At 32.4% G+C, this 21204-nt stretch overlaps 2 protein-coding genes across 2 annotated transcripts; both read right to left on the reverse strand.

Annotated features, from left to right (window-relative positions):
• Positions 1-4679: 4679 nt before the first annotated feature.
• LOC126726351 (GDSL esterase/lipase At5g45670-like) lies at positions 4680-7742 on the reverse strand. The gene is made up of 5 exons (XM_050431576.1): positions 7505-7742; positions 7259-7383; positions 5419-5664; positions 5065-5311; positions 4680-4923 (listed from the first exon to the last, which is right to left on the reverse strand). Exons 1-5 carry the CDS (start codon positions 7740-7742, stop codon positions 4709-4711), a joined length of 1071 nt encoding a protein of 356 aa, XP_050287533.1. The 3' UTR covers positions 4680-4708.
• Positions 7743-12089: 4347 nt separating this feature from the next.
• On the reverse strand, positions 12090-16523 carry LOC126726350 (GDSL esterase/lipase At5g45670-like). Its single transcript, XM_050431575.1, has 5 exons — positions 16202-16523; positions 13586-13710; positions 13244-13486; positions 12680-12935; positions 12090-12558 (listed from the first exon to the last, which is right to left on the reverse strand). Exons 1-5 carry the CDS (start codon positions 16440-16442, stop codon positions 12335-12337), a joined length of 1089 nt encoding a protein of 362 aa, XP_050287532.1. The 5' UTR covers positions 16443-16523; the 3' UTR covers positions 12090-12334.
• Between the last annotated feature and the right edge of the window lie 4681 nt (positions 16524-21204).

Below are 21204 nucleotides of genomic sequence, written 5' to 3' on the forward strand. Positions count from 1 at the left end.
GAACAATATTCAGAAAAGCAAGGGGACAAGTCACTATTCATGAACAATAACAGTCACTATTCATCTACAGTGCCCGACATAATAATCCAGAGTTACTATTTACTTTCGGTGGAAAAGACTTTTCACTCTCAGTAAAAGCATTTCACTCTTCGGATTTCCAGCAATCTCTTGAGGAATCCAAGGCTTCCTCCAACTATATAAGGAACCCTCAGTCTCATACTTCAGCAGGTCCAATTTTAGTTCTCATTCTAGATCCAGTGCAGTTTTAAAATACCTCCCTTCTCATTATAACCCTTCAGTATTGTAATCAGATGGCAACACCAGTTTACACTTGTAACACCTTATTAGATCTTCACATTTGTAACCAAATGGCCTCAGTCGGCCTTTTATCTTTATATTTCCGCACCCCTATATATATATATATATATATTATTTACTTACTATTTACATACATGAGCAAGATGAGTATTTGAGATCATGAAAATTGGATAGCTAATTTTGATTGTATCCGTTGTCAAAATTTTAGTTTGAAAACCAAATTCATTCTTGGTTTTTTTTTTTTTTTTTTTTTTTTTTACTTTTTTTTTATATATTGATTACATTATATGGGTTTACACAATACACATATTATACATATTTTAAATTATACAAGAAATGACTGTGAATACCAAACACCAAAAAACATTCTCAAGCCCATTTTCAAGGTTGTTATGAAACACCAGAAAATAAGATAGTTTTCCAGAAAATACTCTCTAAAAAATGAATCATTTTCCAAAAAAGTTAATGCCAAAACAAACAGAGCGTTATCTAAAGTATTTCCCCCACCCCCTGGTTTTGTTAAAATGAATTTCAATGGGGTGGTATTTTCTAAGGAAAATAAATCTGGTGCTGGTATTGCCATTTGGAATTGTGAGGGCTTCGTGTTGGCGTCTCAATCCCGGCTGCTAAATCAAGCTTAATCACAGTTTGAGTGCTATTGAAGCTATAGCTACACATACAAGTCTTCAGTTTGCGACGGAACTCGGCTTTACCCATGCTATCTTGAAGGGAGATTATCTAACACTAAAGATCTGTTTGGGATCCGCTTATTTTGCTGAAACTGAAAAAAATTTGCTGAAAGTACAGTAGATAAAGGTAAAAAGTTAGCTAAAATAGTATAATGGAAACTATAAATAGTACCAAAAAGTGCAGTGGGGCCAATGAATAGTAGCAAAAATAAGCTGGCTTTTTAATTTGTAGCCAAATGCACATTAATATCATCTTCGCAACATAAATGTGAAATATTGTCATCTGATGGTCTGCTAGTTGGAGATGTTCGTCGTTGTTCTAGTTCTTTTCATCAATTACATTACTCTCATACTAAGAGAGAAGGTAATAAGGTTGTTCATTGTCTTACTCGATATGCTTTAAATATCTATGACTTTGTTGTGTGGATGGAGAATGTTTTACCACCGGTTTCTTTTGTACTTTAGGCTAATTTAGCCACTTCTATTTAATAAAATCTAAGCGGTTTTCTTGCTTTAAAAAAATAAAATACTTATCTAAAGTTTTTTTTTTTAATCTATTAATCATGAGAGTTTTCAAATTTCGCATGAATCAGCAAAGGAAATTTATCTATATATATTCTTACTTTTTTTTTATAGGAAAAATATGTCTATTCTTACTTATATTTGTACAATGAATGGATTTGCACAAGTGAGCAAAAATTAACCTTTAGTTTCTAGTATACATATGACATTAATTTAGAATTTTCAGTTAGTTGTTTTGATGTATTTAGCATAATGACATAGAAAAATGTGGGTTTTGCGTTGTCAAACTATATGAAGCCAACAAAAAGTCCAAGTCTTTTATTTTATTTCTAAACCCACTTAATGCATGAAAAAATGTAATATAATTATTTTATAATAATATAATATAAAATTTGTAGGTTAAATAGTGTATGTGCTATTTAAAAGTATTTTCTATTTTTATAAGTTTTATATATTGCTACATATAATGTATTTTACATTCAAAAACTATACATAGTGATAAAAAGATTTAGGTTACATAATTGTAATATTGTTTTATATAAATGAAGAAGATATTATTAAAAGATTTTTTTTTTTTTTAAATATAACATAATTGATTGACTAATTTGAAAATATCCAATAATATTAATTAAAAAAAAAAGTACACATGCATTCCACGGAACATGTGTATAACACATTAAGTTTAAATTATTATAGTAACACTTTTTTTTTCCAAATATAAGTATAATATCTATATTATTGAAACTTGAATTTTAAGGTAGTCTATTGAATATTTTTCATTTTTATTCTTTTTTATGGTCCATATCTCTAATTTCTTATACTTTTTTTTTGGGGGGGTACTTTTAGTCTAAAACTAAAGAGTTTGGCTCAAATAAAATAAAACTTCATACTTTTCAACCCAAATATATATATATATATATATATATATATATATGTATGTATTTTAAATAAAGAATTTTGAGCCTAAAATAAAAAGGAACCTATAAAGAGAATCAGCTTAAGGACCAATTAATACAAAATGGATTGAATAGGTTAAAGTGGACTAAATGGACCAAAATAGACCAAAGTAGACTAAATTGGACTTTAGTGGACCAAAAAGATCCCAAATGGACCGAAGTGAATCAAGTTGAACCAAATGAACCGATATGGACTGAAGTGAGCCAAAATACTTTGTTGATGTGACTCAAAATGAGTATAGCAATGATAAATACCATGCTTAAGCATTTACATATTATATACATTTGTAAGACCTATATATAGTAAAATTTCTACATACTAACTATTATATTTTATGTTGTTGATGTGAAACTACAAAAATCATTTCACATTGTAAATTTTTTAGTTAAACTATATCTTTTAATTCTTTTTACTATTAAAAAATTAAATGAACACATTCGTGAGATACATATTTTAAAAGATCTTATTGTTTGATTAATATTAATATTAATGGATCGAAGTGGACCAAATGGACTCAAGTGAACCCAAGCATTACACTAACATGGCTTAATAAAAATGTAGCAACATTAAATACTACTCTTCTACTTTTAAATATTATTATATAGATATAAATATCAATAAAAGATCTTCTCAAAATTATATATATATATATATATATATATATATATATATATATAAAGAGATGTCTAATCCATTGAGTGACTCAAGTTACAACAGAAATTCACTACTACAAGTAAAATATAAAATAAAAGAAATTCCAACTTTATCAATTTTGATGGACCATCGCCCTATCATATTTCCTCAGTATTTTTAAGGATTTATGATGAATGTCTTTCCTATCATTTAGAGACAAATCAGTACCGTCTCTCGAGCACTATTTAAACTTGAGAAGTATTTGCAATTTGAGCTAGCCCTTAGGTGTTTTACTGGAGGCAAGAGCTACTGACATGTGGAGGGTGCAACAAATAAACCATAGTTGGGTTGCATAGGATTACAACATATATATATATATATATGTATGTATGTATCTATGTGTATATATATGTATATGTGTGTGTGTTGCGGTTTGGTTTATAAAAAATTTGCGTGCCACAATTAGATTGAGAGAGAACTCTTTAAAGAAAGAGAGTGTAACAAATTCGAACTAGGGCAAAACATAAAATTGCTCTACTATTTGTTATTTGTGAGGGAGAATTCTTTGCTTGAGTGGCTTTATACTATCTTTGTATTCTCTGTATTGGTTAGTGAAATTTTTTCCTTGTTGCTGCATGTGAATTTAAGCCGAAGGAAAAACAATTAAATCCTTAGTGTTCTCTCTAGTGTAGGTGGTTGTCAAATTAAGCAATTAGATTACCACACTTATCCCCATTATTTGAACTTGTCATGAGTAAGGAACCACTATGGGTGATTTATTCATCCAAAACATGCAAAATCTATTAATCTAGATAGAATCCTAAAATGTCATTTTAATCCAAAGTTTAGGGAGTGAAGTGTAGCAATTGAAATTATGTATATTAAATTGTGATCATAAATTATAATTTACCTAAATTTTTATGTTGAGTAATGATACAATTACAAACTATTTTACAATATTTTTATAAACTATTATTATTATAAATTTTTGCTGGTTTTTATTTGAGCTCATCACTAATGTCACATTTTTATTTTCTATTCACTATTCACCACAACAATAATTTATATATATATAAATTAAAAAATTTAAAAAAAAATTCCAAACTCTAGCATTTTCCTTTTATGCTAGCTAGTTGGTGATCAAACTATTCTATTATAAATATTAGGGAAAAATTGAAAATACATGCGAATTTTAAAAATTCTCTTTAAAATTGTATTGCTTCATTAATTAAAGTGGTGCTAAAATAACAACACCATATTCCCAAGATGTTCCAAATAATAGAGACCCGAGAACATGTCACCACCTGGAAACGGAGACGCTAGCTCTAAAAGGGGGAAAAAAAAGTTTGATGCAACCCAAACATATTTTTTTTTTAAGTTTGATATTTCCTTTGTCCTAATTTGGACAACTTTCTCTCAAAAAAAAAAAAAAATTTTGGACAACTTTTATGGAATAAAACCATAGAAGGAAACTATCAAAAAATCATGGATGGTACATGGTTCTAATAACTCTGTTTGTGATGAATTGTAAACAACTCAAAAAGATTCTTCTATGATAAATTAAAACCATAGCCAATAGGGTTCCATGATTAAAGCTGAACTAGGTGACTAATATCAATTGGATAAGTATCGTTCGGGAGATATGCTTTGTATGATCTACTTGCAGAGACTCGGTTAGCAGCTTCTGTAGGATGAAAAGCGTCCCAGAATACATATTCAGTCCTATTCTGGCATGGAGTTTTGGAAGGTGCGCACTGCCCATCTTGGTCTACTGGACAACACCCAACATCCGTAACCTTGAAACCTGAAATGCGTAAAGGAAACAATACACAGTCAATATATATATTTTTGTTCAAAAGATTTAGAATATATAGTTACAAAAATTTGCAGTAATGAGACATAAGAAACAGTACAAAAGAACAAAATTAAGTCTGAGGAATTGTACCAAGAACTGATGGATCCCCAGACCCCATCAGATAAGAGTTCACATATATAGCTTTTGCACCAGTTAGATTCCTATTCAGATTATCAACTAGTGATATAAGCTGCTGGTTAAATAGAGTGACCGCAGTGTTGATTTCTTCTACACACGGTTTGCCCTTTGTGCCATATAAAAAAATTGAATTTGGAGTGCAGCCTAGTACTCCCGCTCCAAATAGTGCAAACTTTCTTGCTCCATCATGGTACAAAGTCTGAAACAAAAAGAGGGGAAGGTGGGAAATTGATCAGGGATTGTCAAATTATTACAATTAAGGTGAAAAGAATGAAATAATATATTGCACCTAAACCACTAACTGACCTCTATTTGACGAGAATATTGTCTAATAAGAACTCTGGCGTATTGCGCTGGAGTATACTGGTGGCTTGTGTTGTAATTCTTAGGCATGAAGTAGTTGTTAATGTAATCATTATTCCCCATTCCAACTGAATATAAGCACTTGTTTAGGTACTTCATGGCTGTGTACTTATTTCCTAGTTTTTTAATAATGCGTGAGACTGTAACCCAGTGATTCTTCAACTGCCCACCCAAGCTGATGCAATCACCCTGCATTTAGAAGTTTAGTCACGTATTGATGACCACTTGTGATGCATTCAGACAAAAGCTGATACGACATATGGTTATTCACGAATAGCTTGGACTTGATTGGAGAAAGTGTTTGTTCATTATTTTCGTTTATCTATTAAACGAGCCAAGCCAAGCCCAAGTTCAAGTTTAATGATTAAATAAAATTTAAATATAATAATTTATTTAGGAACAAGCTTGTAAATGTGAGGTTCGATTTAAATATATATATATATATATATATTAGTACATGTTTGCATTTATACATGTATTAAAATATATTTGCAAAAGCTCAATTAGATCGTGTAAGATTGTAAAATTTTATGAGATATTAATTTATTGATAATCTAAATAATCTATTTCATAATAAAAAGTACATAGAATATTGTAGGGGCGGTTTTTGGGGCTCAGGCCCAACAGGCGGGTGGTTCTGACCCAAAAGTCCCTCAACAATGAATTTGTAGAGAGTAGGTTACAGAACTAGGTCTTTGACAGAGGAAACGTAGTTATGAACAAGCCATGCAACCAGTTGGACGTAGGGATATTCCTCCAAGCTTTTGGAATAACAGTCCGTGGGGCTGTATCTTCTGCTTTTTATCTCTAACTCCTTTCTCTTTTTTCTATCTTTTTCTTCTCCCTGCTTGCGATCCCTTGGCCATGGGGATCTCCTTCTCTTATATAGCATCCTTCCTAAGATCACGACCCTACACTTGTTAATCATCCTCCCTCTTTTCTGTGAGTTGCACTGGCCAAGATAATTCTGTGCTCCTGTCCTTTCCACATTAATGCGGCTGGAAAAGTAGCTCCTTGGCATTTAATGCGGCAATCGTGGTTGCCCCCCTCCCTGAACGTCATGCACTGTTCCTTCGTATTGGATGACTTTTCGCCATGCATAGGGTGTGAATCGGACACGCACTTGGCGAGTCCGAGGAGGTACTCCTCCTCGGACGCCCCTAAGCAGGCTCGGCCCAACATGGTTGGGCCGGGGTATCCTATGCCCATGCCCTTTCTTCTTGTCATGGTTGGGCTTAGTATATGTACTATGGCCCAACGTCGACTGACAGATTTTACCCCCACAAATATATAACCATACAAAGTATTAGTGAATTCTTAATTTTCGTATGTTCATTAACAAAAATCATTCTCGAATTCTTCAAAAAAAAAAATTCTCGAATAATATAATCCGATTATATCTAGCTATCAATTATTGATATAGATTTGTGAAAAATTAAAATATTTAGTTATGATGTTTACTATATATAGAGAAAAAATTAGTTTATTAAATAACTCATGAACAACTAATACAAATTTTCATTTCCACTTTTTGTATTTTATTTTATGTTCCACCAATCATGTTAAGTCATTTGTTTGTTTTTTTTTTTTTAAAAAAAACTTGTGGTTACTTCATAGAAAAATTCAAATGAATACATGGTAATTTATGATTGGTGGAGTATAAAATGGAACAAAAAATTGAACACAAAAAATGGAAAAGAAGATTTGTATTAAGCCGTGCTTATCAAATGTATGCATCTATATACCAATTTAAGATCAAGAAGTTAATTGACCAAATAATTACCATGTGATTCCCAGTTTCTTGGCGAATTCCTGCTGCACCAGATGCATAATTCACACCTTGAAGTATGTCTGAGTCATTAGCAGTTGCAAAGGGTTGAATAAGCTTGTCGAACCCTAAAAGTTGAGCTGTAGAGAGAAAATTTGCAATTGGCATATATGTACAAATTTCTAACATAAAACAGAGCAAAAAAAAAAAAAAAAAAAAAAAAGGCTAAACATGAAGTCCTGTTTAGAGAGAGAGAGAGACCTATCATATCAAACGTGGTTAGGCCGTTGGTAAACCTTCCTGTTGGGCCATTAGGGAAGTCAATACCATATGGCGGGTAGTTTGCTTTAGCCTTTGTTTGAAGCAAGTTGTTGTTGCCATTATCTGCTAAAGAGTCTCCAAAAATGAAATAACAAGGTACTTGCGGCACTCCATGAACGTGAGATTGCAGGTTTAAAACCACCACAAGAGCAGCAAATACCAGTTCCCACGTTTTCATCTTGCCCCGCAATTGTGAAAGAAAATGGGAGGTGAATATATATGTATAGAAAAATCCAGAGTGCATCTAAGGCCGACAGTTTCATTGTAGAAAATGATAAATTTAGAAAGGCATATATTAGGCTGATAATCTGTTTTAATTTTTTAATTCAAAACAGCGCGCGACAGCCTAGATTTGGTTCTAGGCAAACTATTGTTAACTTTGACTAAAATTTAATTCAGCCAAAACCCCCTTTTTTTTGGATAATGATACAAGTATGGTTCTCATCTAAACTAACTAATAATATCACATTTTACTTTCCAATAATTTCCCACCGTATCAGCTATTTGTGTAAAACAATTTGTGTCTTTAGCAATTTCCTTTATTTGTTACCCATATTGAGACTAGCTCTATGCTAATAAAAACGCAAACAAGGAAGCAAGGTAATTTTGGTAGTACCATATCTTAGCAAAAAAAGAGAAACATTAATTTTCTACATTTTTTTTACCAGTCTCACCAACCAATTGGGGCTTTCTGTGTGCAACTAGTGTGGATCCGTAAGTTTATTTGGTATTCTATATGTGTGTACGGTCACCATGCTTGATAATGAATGCATGTGGTTGTAGTCGATTGTGCTGGTTATGGCTTTGGGTAATGGCATGGCAGCAACTATATTTGTGTGGGTGATTAGAGAGAGAGAGAGAGAGAGAGAGAGAGAGAGAGAGAGAGAGAGAGAGAGAGAGAGAGAGAGAGAGAGAGAGAGAGAGAGAGAGAGAGAGAGAGAGAGAGAGGAGAGAGAGAGAGAGAGTAAAAAGAATATTTAAATGGAATAGTGAAAAGTAAATAGAGAGCTTGATGTAAAACAGTAAAAGTAAAGAAGGAGGGCAAAAATGGCCCATTACCATCAATTTTCAAAATAATTTGCCCAGAGACACTGTTTCCAAACTATATAGCAATGTACCACTTTTTTAGGTACTCGAGCTTGGTGACCTCGAGTACCATGTTTTTTTAATCCATTGTCGCCCCATATTCAAGGGGCCCTATAGTGGCGTTTTTAAGCCCTATAGTGGCGTTTTTAAGCCCTATAGTGACGTTTTTGGGCCCTATAGCGGCGTTTTTAAGCCCCAATACCAGGTTAAGGGGCCCTATAGTGACGTTTTCGGGCCCTATAGCGGCGGTTTTCCTGCAAAATTTTTTTACAAGTCCCCATAACAGGTTCAAGGGGCCCTATAGTGGCGTTTTTAAGCCCTATAGTGACGTTTTTGGGCCCTATAGCGGCGTTTTCCTGCAAAATTTTTCTGTAAGTCCCCATAACAGGTTAAGGGGCCCTATAGTGGCGTTTTTTGGCCCGAAAACGTCACTATAGGGCTTAAAAACGCCACTATAGGGTTCCTTGAATATGGGTCGATAGTGAATTAAAAAAACATGGTACTCGAGCTTGGCAAGCTCGAGTACCTAAAAAAGTGGTATATTGCTATATAGTTTGGAAACAGTGTTTCTGGGCAAATTATTTTGAAAATTGATGGTAATGGGCCATTTTTGCCAAAGAAGGAGCTTGCAAATAGGACCTAGTTTGCACCAAATTTGTCAACAACCCAACCCAACGCTTGAAGTTGGGTTTTGCGTGGATTGATGGGTTGTTTGCAACTTTTTTTTAGCCTTGAGTTAGGTCGGGTTTGAGTTAATAGCTTTTCCAACTCATCTAACCCAACCAAATCAAACATATATATGACTTTATTTTATAACACTTATTTTGATAATTTGCTTTAATTTATATTGGTAGTTTGATTAATTTAAACTTTTGTAGTATAATTTAGCCATATGAGTGAATTGTAACAAATTATTGAAAAAAATGGCATAAATAGTTAATGAATTTTTTTTTTAACAATTTATTTTCACCACCTACGAGTGTTCTAGTTATAGGTTGCTGGGAATCTTTGGAAGTTCAAGCCAAAAATCCAAGTTTTACTTAGTGACTAGCGGTTGGTTACTCAACTGAGATTGTTCTATAGAAGAAATAACTCAGTGAAGTTAGATGCTAGCAAGAACTCAAAAGGCTCAAGTACATAGGGACATGTAGGCTTGGAGCGTCTACTTCAATATTGTACTACATCTATTCTACAATGGATTTCCAATTGTGTAAGTCGACAAAGAGGTTTTTTTTTCTTTTTAATTTTTTATTTACTAGGGGCTCCAATTTTCTCTTCCATAACACACTTTAGTGTTTTTGTGTGGTTTGACCACTTTTTTTTTTCCCTTCACTTTAAATTGCTTTACATTCAATTTTAATTACTTAAATATGTTTGTAATAGAAATTGGTTAATCACTTACATTGGACATCATTTGTTAAGTAGGTTTAAAAGTGGTTAAGCCATAAAATTGTTTGTTGGGGGTCTAAATATTGTGCTAGTTTGTGTTAGCATATCTTTCAATATCCAAAAAAACTTTCCCTGCTGAATTCCTATATCAAGTCAATCATCAATGTCATGATCAAAAGCATGTCAAGAAAGACGATAAAAACAGATATGCCCCTATTTTACAAAATAAATATATAAATCTACAGTCACCAACTGGTCATGAAATTATTTCATCTGCTATATCATGGATCGTGCTTCTTCGCGTGCGTTTTCTTCCTCAGCTTTGTCCATCGAAGCCTGATTCGACATGTAGCTATATCATATTTCAAGTTGCATTTCATTATTATATCTTCTTTTCTGTCAATATTAGCTTGGAATTACTCTTCACTAGCAAGCATCCTTTTTCACCTAAAACACATTTTTCATGCACAATAGGATGGGCTCAGACCTACATTGGGAAACAAACGAAACAAAAGATAGGTACAAGCGAAATGAAATAATTGAACATGTTGCATTTTAGTGGGGACAAGTAAGTGTTTCATTCATAATCAACTATAAAGTATATCAAGCATATCTTCTGGTATGCCATATTGATGTGGATAGAATTACTTTGGCAGTGGTATATGGCTGAAATTGTTGAAGACTAAAGAGTGAAGCATAATTTGAACATTATTTGAGGACATAAATCTGGACAATGCAGCATGGCCTCTAAACAGTTAAAATAAACAACTGAGGAAGATATTCATATCAATATATCTACATTTTCCAATGTATTTTATTTCCTTCACATTTCAAAATTCTGAGACTAAATATCCAGTACGAATGATCTAGAGCACACAAAGAAACAAATTGTGAGACGTTGAAAGGTTCATTTCTGATAATATATAGCATAGTTAATTAAGAGTTAATATAAGACACCAATCCAAAAGTTAACCAATTTTTCTTCACCAGGAAACTAAAAACTCAAATAAAGCATAAGAAAGAAAATTTTGATTTTTTCACTTGGACGAGAGTACGAGTAGACATAGCAATTTCGAGGTTTTTTCTTGGAGTTTATAAATCAAGGATAATTTGTGAGGCTTGGATTGTAATTCTCTTCCACAATATCATAACTTCATTGAATCAAAGATAATTTCTTGGACATGATGACTTCATTGAATCAAAGATAATTTTATATAGTGTTTCATGTCATGTGGATCTCAAATATTGGGTATAAACTTGAGAAAATCTATAAATCTATTTATTATAGAAGATTTATTTGGAGTTGGATCTTTTTTCTTTTTTCGTCATTGAAACAATGTTTCATATCAATCTTTGGTATTCTTGTGTGTGATTGATGTGTTTTTTTATTTATTGATGTGACCAATAAGAAAACACATCAATCACACATAAGAACACCAATCATACACACCAATATCCATGCTAGATATGGTTCCGAAATTTTTCAAAGAGATAAAAGAACGAGGAAGATTAACAAAACATTAACCCAAAAATACCAAAACTTTTATGAGTTAGAGATAAGATGGTATTAGGAGGGAGAAAGAGAGAGCAAAGTATAATTTAAAATAATAATAATAAAAATAAAAAATAAAAACTCAATGTGGTTTGGATCAATTCAAAACACACGTGCTATCAATTTTGTATAGTTGACCCTTGAGGTCTAAGAATTGAGTAAATTGACCCTTTCCTCAAAATTTTCTCATCTATAACTTACAGAAGTGGTCGTGTACGTGCACTACACATGACCACTATATTACTAAGCAAATCATTTTTTCATTAAAATTTAATAAAACTCAATTTATAATGCTTGAGGTGTGCGTTCAATTGATCCATCTCTGACAACTCCTTTGGCTTCTCACCATCTCTGACAGCATCATCAGCATCTTCTCACAACAACTAAGGGGTTGGTTCTTTTGTTTTGTTTTTTCTTGTGTTGTAATGGGATTTTAGTTGATTGTGATAGTTCCCATTCTTCTATATGTAATATTCCAATGTGTCATTGAAAAGAAAATGTAAACAATGAGCTTTACTCCAGGTCGATATTGAATTCAATCTTTTTAAAAATTTGCATACATTTATATACTCCGCATACAACAAATTGAATGGGGAGGTAATGATTATAAACATCTTAGACTCAAAACAACTTATCAATAAAAAAGAAAAATATTAGACTCATAGCAACAATAATAGTGATACAGAAAAATATAACAAGAACTTTCTATCTTATTGAGCCAGCTGCACCCATTAGATCCATCTCTAAATCTGGGCTAATCCGCGGATATCAACCGGATAAGCATCCGATGCAGCTTGAGCACTATAAGCTCTCTTGGCCACAATTGCATTCCCTGCCTCAGTTGGATGATAAGCATCCCAAAACAGATACTCATTCCTATTTTGACATGGAGCTTGCAAAGGTAGACATGTAATTAGCCCATTGTTCCTCCCTACTCCACAGCACCCGGCATTCGTTACTTTGAAACCTAAAATTTACCAAAGAAAGAGAACTATGAATATTTCGTGTCATATTTTAATGACAGTTAAAAGTCGTACTCAGTGCACAAAGTTCACAAAATTTTAACTAAAAGAGAATTATTTGATTACCATAAGTTGAAGGGCTGTTTATTATATCTTGGAAGATCCCATAAGAGTCTATATAGATAAATCTTGCATCTGAGAGATTGTTGTTGAGTGTATTGACCAGAGATTTCAACTTGCTGTTGAATATTTGGTTGGCTGAATTGATTCTTTTTACACACGTCTTACCATCAGGGCTATTTTGAGCCAATTCATTGGGGCTGCAGCCTATTGATCCAATTCCAAACAAGGCCATTTTCCTTGCTCCATAATCATACAAAACCTGTAACATAAACAAACATTTCGGAGTGTTAGATAATTTTCTTAATATTTTTGTGAATTAAAGAACAATTTCTTCTAACTAGAACTATCATAAATGGTGCACACATGAGGTAGGCCTGAATGAGGCCCATTTCCTCAAAGCCCAATAAAAAGTAAATGGCTGGTGGAGCCTATATATCTTGGACAACAATAATGGCCTTTTTCCATTATTCCCACCATAAAAATAATTGGCTTTTGATATGTTAATAGAGTATATGGATAAATTAAGGAAAATTTGCTAAAATTAAATTAAAGAAATATAGTACTGGCCTTGAGTTGCTGATTATATTTATGAATTAGGACATCAGCATATTGTTCAGGTGTATATTGGCTGCCGGTTGAGTAAAATATGGGCATGAAATAGTTATTAAGATAGTCATTGCTGCCCAATCCAATTGAATATATACACTTGCTCAAATAATCTGCAGCTGAGTCATTCCCTAGCAAGTTTACCACTTGTGAGACTGTGTTTTGGTAGTTTTTCACTTGCCTACTGAAGCTAATCCTATCTCCCTACAAAGACAAAAGGGATACATAGGTGAACAATATGTATATAACACAATATGAAGTCATATTTGCTAGTTAAAAAAGACAGTGCATCAAAATAGTTACCAGTTGCCGCCCAGTTTCCTCCCTAATTCCCGCAGCTGCAGAAGCATAATTCACTCCTTTCAAAATGTCTCGGCCACTTGCACTTACAAAGGGAGGTATATAATCATCGAAACCCAAAAGCTCAGCTGTGTAGATATGGAAAAGTATTTTTAGATTTCCAACATGGTGTATACTCAAATATTATGAGTTCTTTTTTTTATTTATTATTTTTGAGAACACAAATATTATGAGTTCAATTACTAAGCTTGGTGTAATTTTTGATTAAAAATATCGTATCCAAATTGCATGGTAGCAACCTTAATTACTCCCAATTCACATAACTATTTCTTAAGTAATGTTTTTGTGTTAATATACGTAAAGGACATTTTTTATGAGTCATAATTTAATGAATACAGATCTGGAAGCAAAAAGTTTCCCTATCAAAATTTACTTTTTTTTTTTTCCCTTAATATTTTTGCGAAGGAAACTAAAAGAGAACATCTATATATAAATATAATCACAAAGAGAAAACATTGGCTCTGTAACTGGCGTAAAACCAGTGTTTTATGCCAGCCAATGAGACCACGCCACGTCAAAGTTCACACGCTTACAGCTTAAAGAAACAATATAACTTCAAAAAAAAAAAAAACCATTTCACGCTCACAGCTTCCTCTGTAAGTTCACGCCATTCCTCTGCTTCCTCTCTCCCTTCACGCCGAACCTCCACCACCGCCACATAGAATTTACTCAGCTTCTCATCCACAAACCCAAACAGGCATAACTGATTTCCACACCACTTACTGTAAAAAACAATAACACAACCCAGGGAACAACTCAACAATCCTTCACTACTATGAGAAATCAGCCTAATCTGGTGAAGAGAAATGGGGTTTTTGAACTCTCAAACCCACGAATTCAAAGGAGAACACAAAGTTGGCTGAATACTTTACAATAAAACAAAAGGTATGCAACAACCATTCTTCCAAAACATGAAAGATTACCACTTTGGAAAGCCCAAAAAAGAGAACTTCAGAATAATCAAAGCATCCAAAGTCCCCAAATATATTCACCAACACAGTACTTCACCTAACAAACAACCAAAAACTTAGAAGCCAGAACATCAAAAGACTGGTCCTCCTTCCAATGAAAGTCATAAACACAATAATGCTTAGCAAAGAACAAATTTTTAACCACTCATAGCTTAGCTAAAGCATTAAATGACTGAAATGTACCATACAAAGTGAGTCACTTTCAGAGATCTAACCAGAGCAAAAATGGAGCATTTTTCTTACCAATGTTCCTCCTTGATTCACAATGTAGGCTCAGCAGAAACTACCCCTCCCAAAGATTCAATCTTTTCAGCAACAAGGTCACTTCCTTGCAAAGTTCAGACTTCAGAGCTTTGAACAATCTGATACCATCAAGTCCCACATGGATTACAGCAACAAAAACAAACCCATGAAGAAACAAGAAATGGGTCTCTTAATTTGGCGGGTAAATTCTGTGTGGCAGTGGTGGAGGTTCGGCGTGAAGGAAGAGAGGAAGCAGAGGAATGGCGTGAACTTGCAGAGGAAGCTGTGAGCTTGAAATTTTTTTTTTTTTTTTTTTTTTTTTTTGAGGTTATATTGTTTCTTTCAGCTGCGAGTGTGTGAATTCTGACGTGACATGGTCTCATTGGCTGGCGTAAAACTCTGGTTTTACGTCAGTTCTGGACCCAATGTTTTCTCAATCACAAAACATTTGAAAAAAAATTTCATAATTGCTGATGTAACCATTACTCCAAATAAAAGCTTCAATTTCATATTTTATGCATTTACAAAAATCATGTGCAACGTAACTAGGCCGGCACACAGCTCAAGATAGGTACAATAAATTACTAACTAATTTGGGACAAAAACTGCGATTACAAAGGAAAATAACACATGCTTTTATTAAAGGATTATAATCAATGCACACATGTACCCAAATATTCATCCATATATGGCTGATCATTATTTTCTATTCTAACTAACAGTAATTAGTGTAACTGAAAAAAGACAACCCAAAATCCTCTTCAGACCAAAAAAATAACAATAATAAATAAAAAGTAACCAAATTAGGACTTATGGGAGCAAGATATACTCTATGAAGTCAGTTGAGAAACTGGAAAAAAGAAATGAAGAAACAATTTGACTGCTTCACTCGATTAACTCATTGATTTTTTCCCCCTTTTAGCAATGAATATAAGCAATCATATATGCCCATGACAATGGTGCTTTTTCTTGAAAAATATTCAGCATGAAATGAGTTTGAATAGTCACCATGTGTCCTCTAGAACATGACAATTTGCTCTTTACTAAAGACAAGAAAACACAAATAAATTGTTGTTCCCCTAAAAGGGAACTGTCATTTTTACCAACAATAAACCTAAAAAGACCATTTTTTTTTCACAAATAATGAAATGGCATATTATATTAAGTGGATAAAAATTATGTTAGTAGTAAACCATATAAGATTAATATTGTTCTACTCATAACTTATCAAGAAGTTAATCGCTTTAGTGGCTAGCTAACAAAGACGTTTATGCCTATCAAAAAAAAAAAAAAACAAAGACGTTTATGTTTTTAAGCTAAGTTTAGAGTAAGAGAGGGAGCTCACCAATCACATCAGCAGTGGTTTTCCCATTGGAAAACCTTCCAGTCGGTCCACCGGGGAAGTCGATCCCATAAGGCGGGTAGATTGATTTAGCCAACGATTGGAGTTGATTATTATTGCCATTATCCACCAATGAGTCCCCAAAAATGAAGTAACAAGGTACTTGGGGATCCCCTTCTACCCTATACCATAAACTCAACACCAATACTACTGTACACACAACCCACATTTTGTTATACTCCATTGCCAAATAAGCAAGCACCTAGAAATGTAAAGCAAAAGAATGAAGGAATTTAATAGTTGCTGTGTGTATGAGTGTGGAATTTAAAAGCTATGGATAAGTATATATAGAGGGAAGTGACGAAAAAAAAAGTGAACATGTTTTTGGTATACAGTAAAGAGAGTTGGTTAGAAGCATTTATTTCACGCCGATATAATGTGAGACTCTACTGTATGGCAAATAGTAAGGCCGGCGCTGACACCTCTTTGCTCTAATTTTTTTTGTGGGAAATGAAATATATTGGATTTGGAATTTCAAACTTCGAAGTGTTGTAAACCGCAAAATGCATTGTCGGTTATCAGTAGTAGTCTTTGCTAATGACCCTTTAATCAATTTATCATTATCTTCTTAATCATGCATTAATGATGGCCAAAGTAATCACAATGAAAATGCATTTTCCTTTATATACAAGCGCATGAGTTCAATGAGGTTTTTCGCAACTGTCATGTTATCAAATTTTTTTAGGGGTTTTCTTCTCAAAAAATTATATATATATATATATATATATGAGATGGGTTCAAGTTACACCTGATGTAACTTCACAAGAGTTACACATTTTCTGAACCATTGATTACTATTAGATCTAAGGGTCAAAAAACACTCATAGAAGTATCATTATTACTCCCTAAAAATTAGTGATTTAGGCATTAACTCTTCTTATTAAAGGAAGAAAAAAAAAAAAAAAAACAGTTTTTTTTCCGCCCATATCATCATCATCTTCTTCCTCTTGTCTTTCTTTTTGCACTATACATTCAAGGCTCCATCATCTCTCTACAGTTTCTCTCAGACTACTGTAATTATAAGTTTTTATCCTGTTTTGCGTGTGTGTGCGTGTGTGTCTGATGCCAATGGCCTTTGGGTCAACCAGAATTTCTAACCCATTATCTAAGGGATGTCAAGAGAGGTCTTGCTTCAAGGCGGAGTGCGTGAGTCACTTATCTATTTAAAAAATTTTAGTATCTGACAAGGGCTAGTTTTTTGTAGTCAAACACTTCTGATTTCTCAAATTTAGCATGGTAAGTTCTCATCATGATTTAGCAAGCTTCTTTGCACAAGATATTTTGCAATTATTTAGTCCCACAATAAACATAAGAAAATGGTTTTAAGAGTCAAATTTAGCTTTTTGAGGGTTGAATGTGATATTATTTCTTTACCATCATATAGGCTACATAATACAAAGATGAACCAATAAATGAGTTCGCAAAATGGTAATCATGTTTATTAAAACAAAATAAAGATAGCTTGTATTTACAATTTTATCTTGAGAATTTTATGAACGGTGGAGGCCTGAAAGTATAGTGCAAAAAGAAAGACAAGAGGAAGAAGATGATGATATGGACGAAAAAAAAAAAAAAAAAAGTTAATAAGAAGAGTTAATGCCTTAATCACTAATTTCTTGGGGTAATAATGATACTACTATGAGTGTTTTTTGACCCTTAAATCTAATAGTAATCAATAGTTTACAAAATGTGTAACTTATACCAGGTGTAACTTGAACCTATATATATATAGAGAGAGAAAGAGAGAGATAGGTTCAAGTTACACCTAGTATAACTCTTATAAAGTTACACATTTTTTACACCGTAGATTCATAAGAAATCTAACGGCTAAAAAGTATCATTAAATGCTATTAGTTTCCACCTCATTCATAATTAATACTAGTATTTTTTTCTCTCTCCTTATTTATTGTTTTTCACTTGATTAAAGAGCATATCGCCATTTTTAACAACTTGCAGAGATTTTTCCTTAAAATCTTCCAAAGCCATGAGGTATTTCTCAACAGTTTATAAGGCTCTGATTCTAGAGAAAAACAGAAACAGCTTTTAATTTTTGGGCTGCTTTTCATTCTTGAAAGAGTACATAGAGCACATACCGACGTCAATGACAAGTCCTTTGCATTTGTTTGCATTATTGAAGAATTATTATTCCGAAAACAACTTTTTTCCAATAAATATCATAAATTACTAAATTAGCTGTCCAATCTCTAAATTAGGTATTCACTAACCATGGAAAATGACAAGTAAACAAGAAATTCTTGAAATTTGAAAATGAAAAAAGATTCATGTTCAACGGTTTTTATAATTGTATTTCACAGTACTAAAATTAAACAAGTCTATGCTCAATAGACTTGATTCCATAGTCAATATACTCTTTAATATTTGAAAAATGCTAATTCCATGATATTTTCACAACAAATATTAAGTGATAAATTGTTATTGGTTGTTATGGGTAGGCAAAAAAGTAATTTAAAAGTATAACTTACAATTTAGCCTAATGTTTTTATAATACACACTCATGTTAAATTTCATGGGCTAGTGATTCTTTTTGCTACACACAGGTAAAATTTACTTGCCTTAGAGAAAGAGATGGGTTCAAGTTGCACCTGGTGTAACTCTTATAAACTTACACCTTTTTTACACCATAAATTTCTAAAAGATTTAACGGTTAAAAAAAAACCATCAAATGCTATTGTTTTCCACCTTATTACCTAATTAATACTAGCATCTTTCTCTCTCTCTCTCTCCTTATTTATTGCTTTCCACCATATAAAATTTTCTTCTGCACAATCTAACAAAAAAAAATTGAAAAATAATCCCATTTTCATTGATTTCACAAAACTACCCATAACAAGAGTCAAATGACTTTCAATTTGCTCCTTAAAATAAAGAAAGAAAGGAATTTTAAAAAAAAAAAAAACTTCAAAACCTGAGAACAACTATAGACACACACGTTTTATCTTCATGAGAATAACTATTTAAGAGTGTCTATTTACTGTTTCTTAAGGGTACTTTTCTTTCAGACACATTTTATAATGAAGATCAATTCACTCCATATGAAAAGTGATGATTGATCACAGGCAAGAGCCAAGAAGTTTCTTAGAATTAGAATCCAAAGGAATGCACAAAATTAAAGAATTAAAAATTTCTGCCTCAATTAAATGAATTATATATCAATTTTATGAGTAATGGTCTTTCCAAGTATGCCCGCTTTTCGTAGAATATTTCACTTATAATAATAAATAAAAAATTGCGAAGTCAGAAATTAAATGTTCGTCTCTACCTACGATTATAATATTGAAGACTCCAAGTCGGTCAAATATTCCTACTATTCCGTCTTCCAAAAGATGAACTAAACAATTGTATCAAAAAAAAAGATGAACTAAACAAATATATATAGTGATTACTATCGGAGATAATGCTGCACTTTTGTACATTGTATACAATACTCACTTTATAAGCTTCACTTTCTTGCGGAGTACATGTTATTTAATAAGAATGAAGTCAAAATTAACTCAAAAGTAGAAATTAAGAATTAGATCGAGGTGGTGTGGTACGTATAAGATAGTATCCTTACCTATGATGGTTTTTTGTTGATAACAATAGGGAAAATAAAGATAAGAATTGGATTTAATTGAGGAAACCCCGACCTAAGACTTAGCTCGAAATTAATTCTTTGATGATTTATTCATTATTGTCTTACTGCTTAAATACAGCAATTGATAACAACAAAAACGAAATACAAGGACTTCTTCCTAACATGAAGGGACCAACATGCTAGGGACCCACTCACAATTGAAAGACAATCCACAATTAAATAGAGGACACTAATAACAATCACCTAAAACAGAGGGCACTAATAACAATCACCTAAAACATGGTGGTTGTGGTTCTAAAGAATCTAAGCCTTGTCAATTTAAATTTAATCATTCAAACAGCAACAGTTCACCCAAAACCATCAAAATTTTTATTTTAATGAATAAATTCAACCATTAAAAATATTATATTCAATAGAAAAATACATATCCAAGGCTTTATGCCTAGCACAAAATATATAAAATTGATATATAATTCATTTAATTGAGGCAAAAATTTTTAATCCTTCTCGCCGAATTTTGTGTATTCCTTTGTATTCTAATTCGAAGAAACTTCTAGGTTCTTGCTTGTGATCAATCATCACTTTTTATATGGAGTGAATTGATCTCCATTATAAAATGTGTCTGAAAACGAAAAGTACCCTTAAGAAACAGTAAATAGACACTCTCAAATAGTTGTTCTCACGAAGATAAAACGTGTGTGTGTCTATAGTCATTCTCAGATTTTGAAGGTTTTTTTTTTTTTTTTTTTAAGTTCCTTTATTTATTTATTTTAAGGAGTAGATTGAAAATCATTTGACTCTTGTTATGGGTAGTTTTGTGAAATCAATGAAAACGAGATTATTTTTCAATTTTTTTTGTTAGATTGTGTTGAACAAAATATTATATGGTGGAAAGCAATAAATAAAAAGAGAGAGAGAGAGAGAATGCTAGTATTAATTAAGTAATAAAGTGGAAAATAATAGCATTTAATGGTGTTTTTTAACCGTTAGATCTCTTAGAATTCTATGGTGTAAAAAATGTGTAAGTTTATAAAAGTTACATCAGGTGTAATTTGAACTCATCTTATATATATATATATATATATATATGTCTGTATATGGGTTTATCATTTCTTTTCATGTGAGATTACTTACTTAGCATTACATCCTCACCAATGGGTTCCAATTAGCTCAAATGATAAAGTCTCTGATGATTAAATAATAAATATGGGGTTTAATCCTCACCTATGCAAAAAACTGATTGATGTTTTGGTTTGATGATAAAGAGTTATTATCAAAAGTGGATGTCATAGGTTGAAACTCTCTCAAAAACGAAATTAAACATTACAACCTCACCGGATTCTATATAATT

This window comes from Quercus robur, chromosome 5 (assembly GCF_932294415.1).
Source record: "Quercus robur chromosome 5, dhQueRobu3.1, whole genome shotgun sequence".
NCBI classification, from domain to species: Eukaryota; Viridiplantae; Streptophyta; class Magnoliopsida; order Fagales; family Fagaceae; genus Quercus; species Quercus robur.

Coding starts and splice junctions, on each gene's coding strand:
- LOC126726351 (XM_050431576.1), bottom strand. CDS start 7,742: ATGAAAACGTGGGAACTGGTATTTGCTGCTCTTGTGGTGGTTTTAAAC. Junction 5,312..5,418: donor AATATTCTCGTCAAATAGAG/GTCAGTTAGTGG, acceptor TTTTTGTTTCAG/ACTTTGTACCATGATGGAGC. Junction 4,924..5,064: donor TGGGGATCCATCAGTTCTTG/GTACAATTCCTC, acceptor TACGCATTTCAG/GTTTCAAGGTTACGGATGTT.
- LOC126726350 (XM_050431575.1), bottom strand. CDS start 16,442: ATGGAGTATAACAAAATGTGGGTTGTGTGTACAGTAGTATTGGTGTTG. Junction 13,711..16,201: donor AACCACTGCTGATGTGATTG/GTGAGCTCCCTC, acceptor ATATCTACACAG/CTGAGCTTTTGGGTTTCGAT. Junction 12,559..12,679: donor AAACAGCCCTTCAACTTATG/GTAATCAAATAA, acceptor GGTAAATTTTAG/GTTTCAAAGTAACGAATGCC.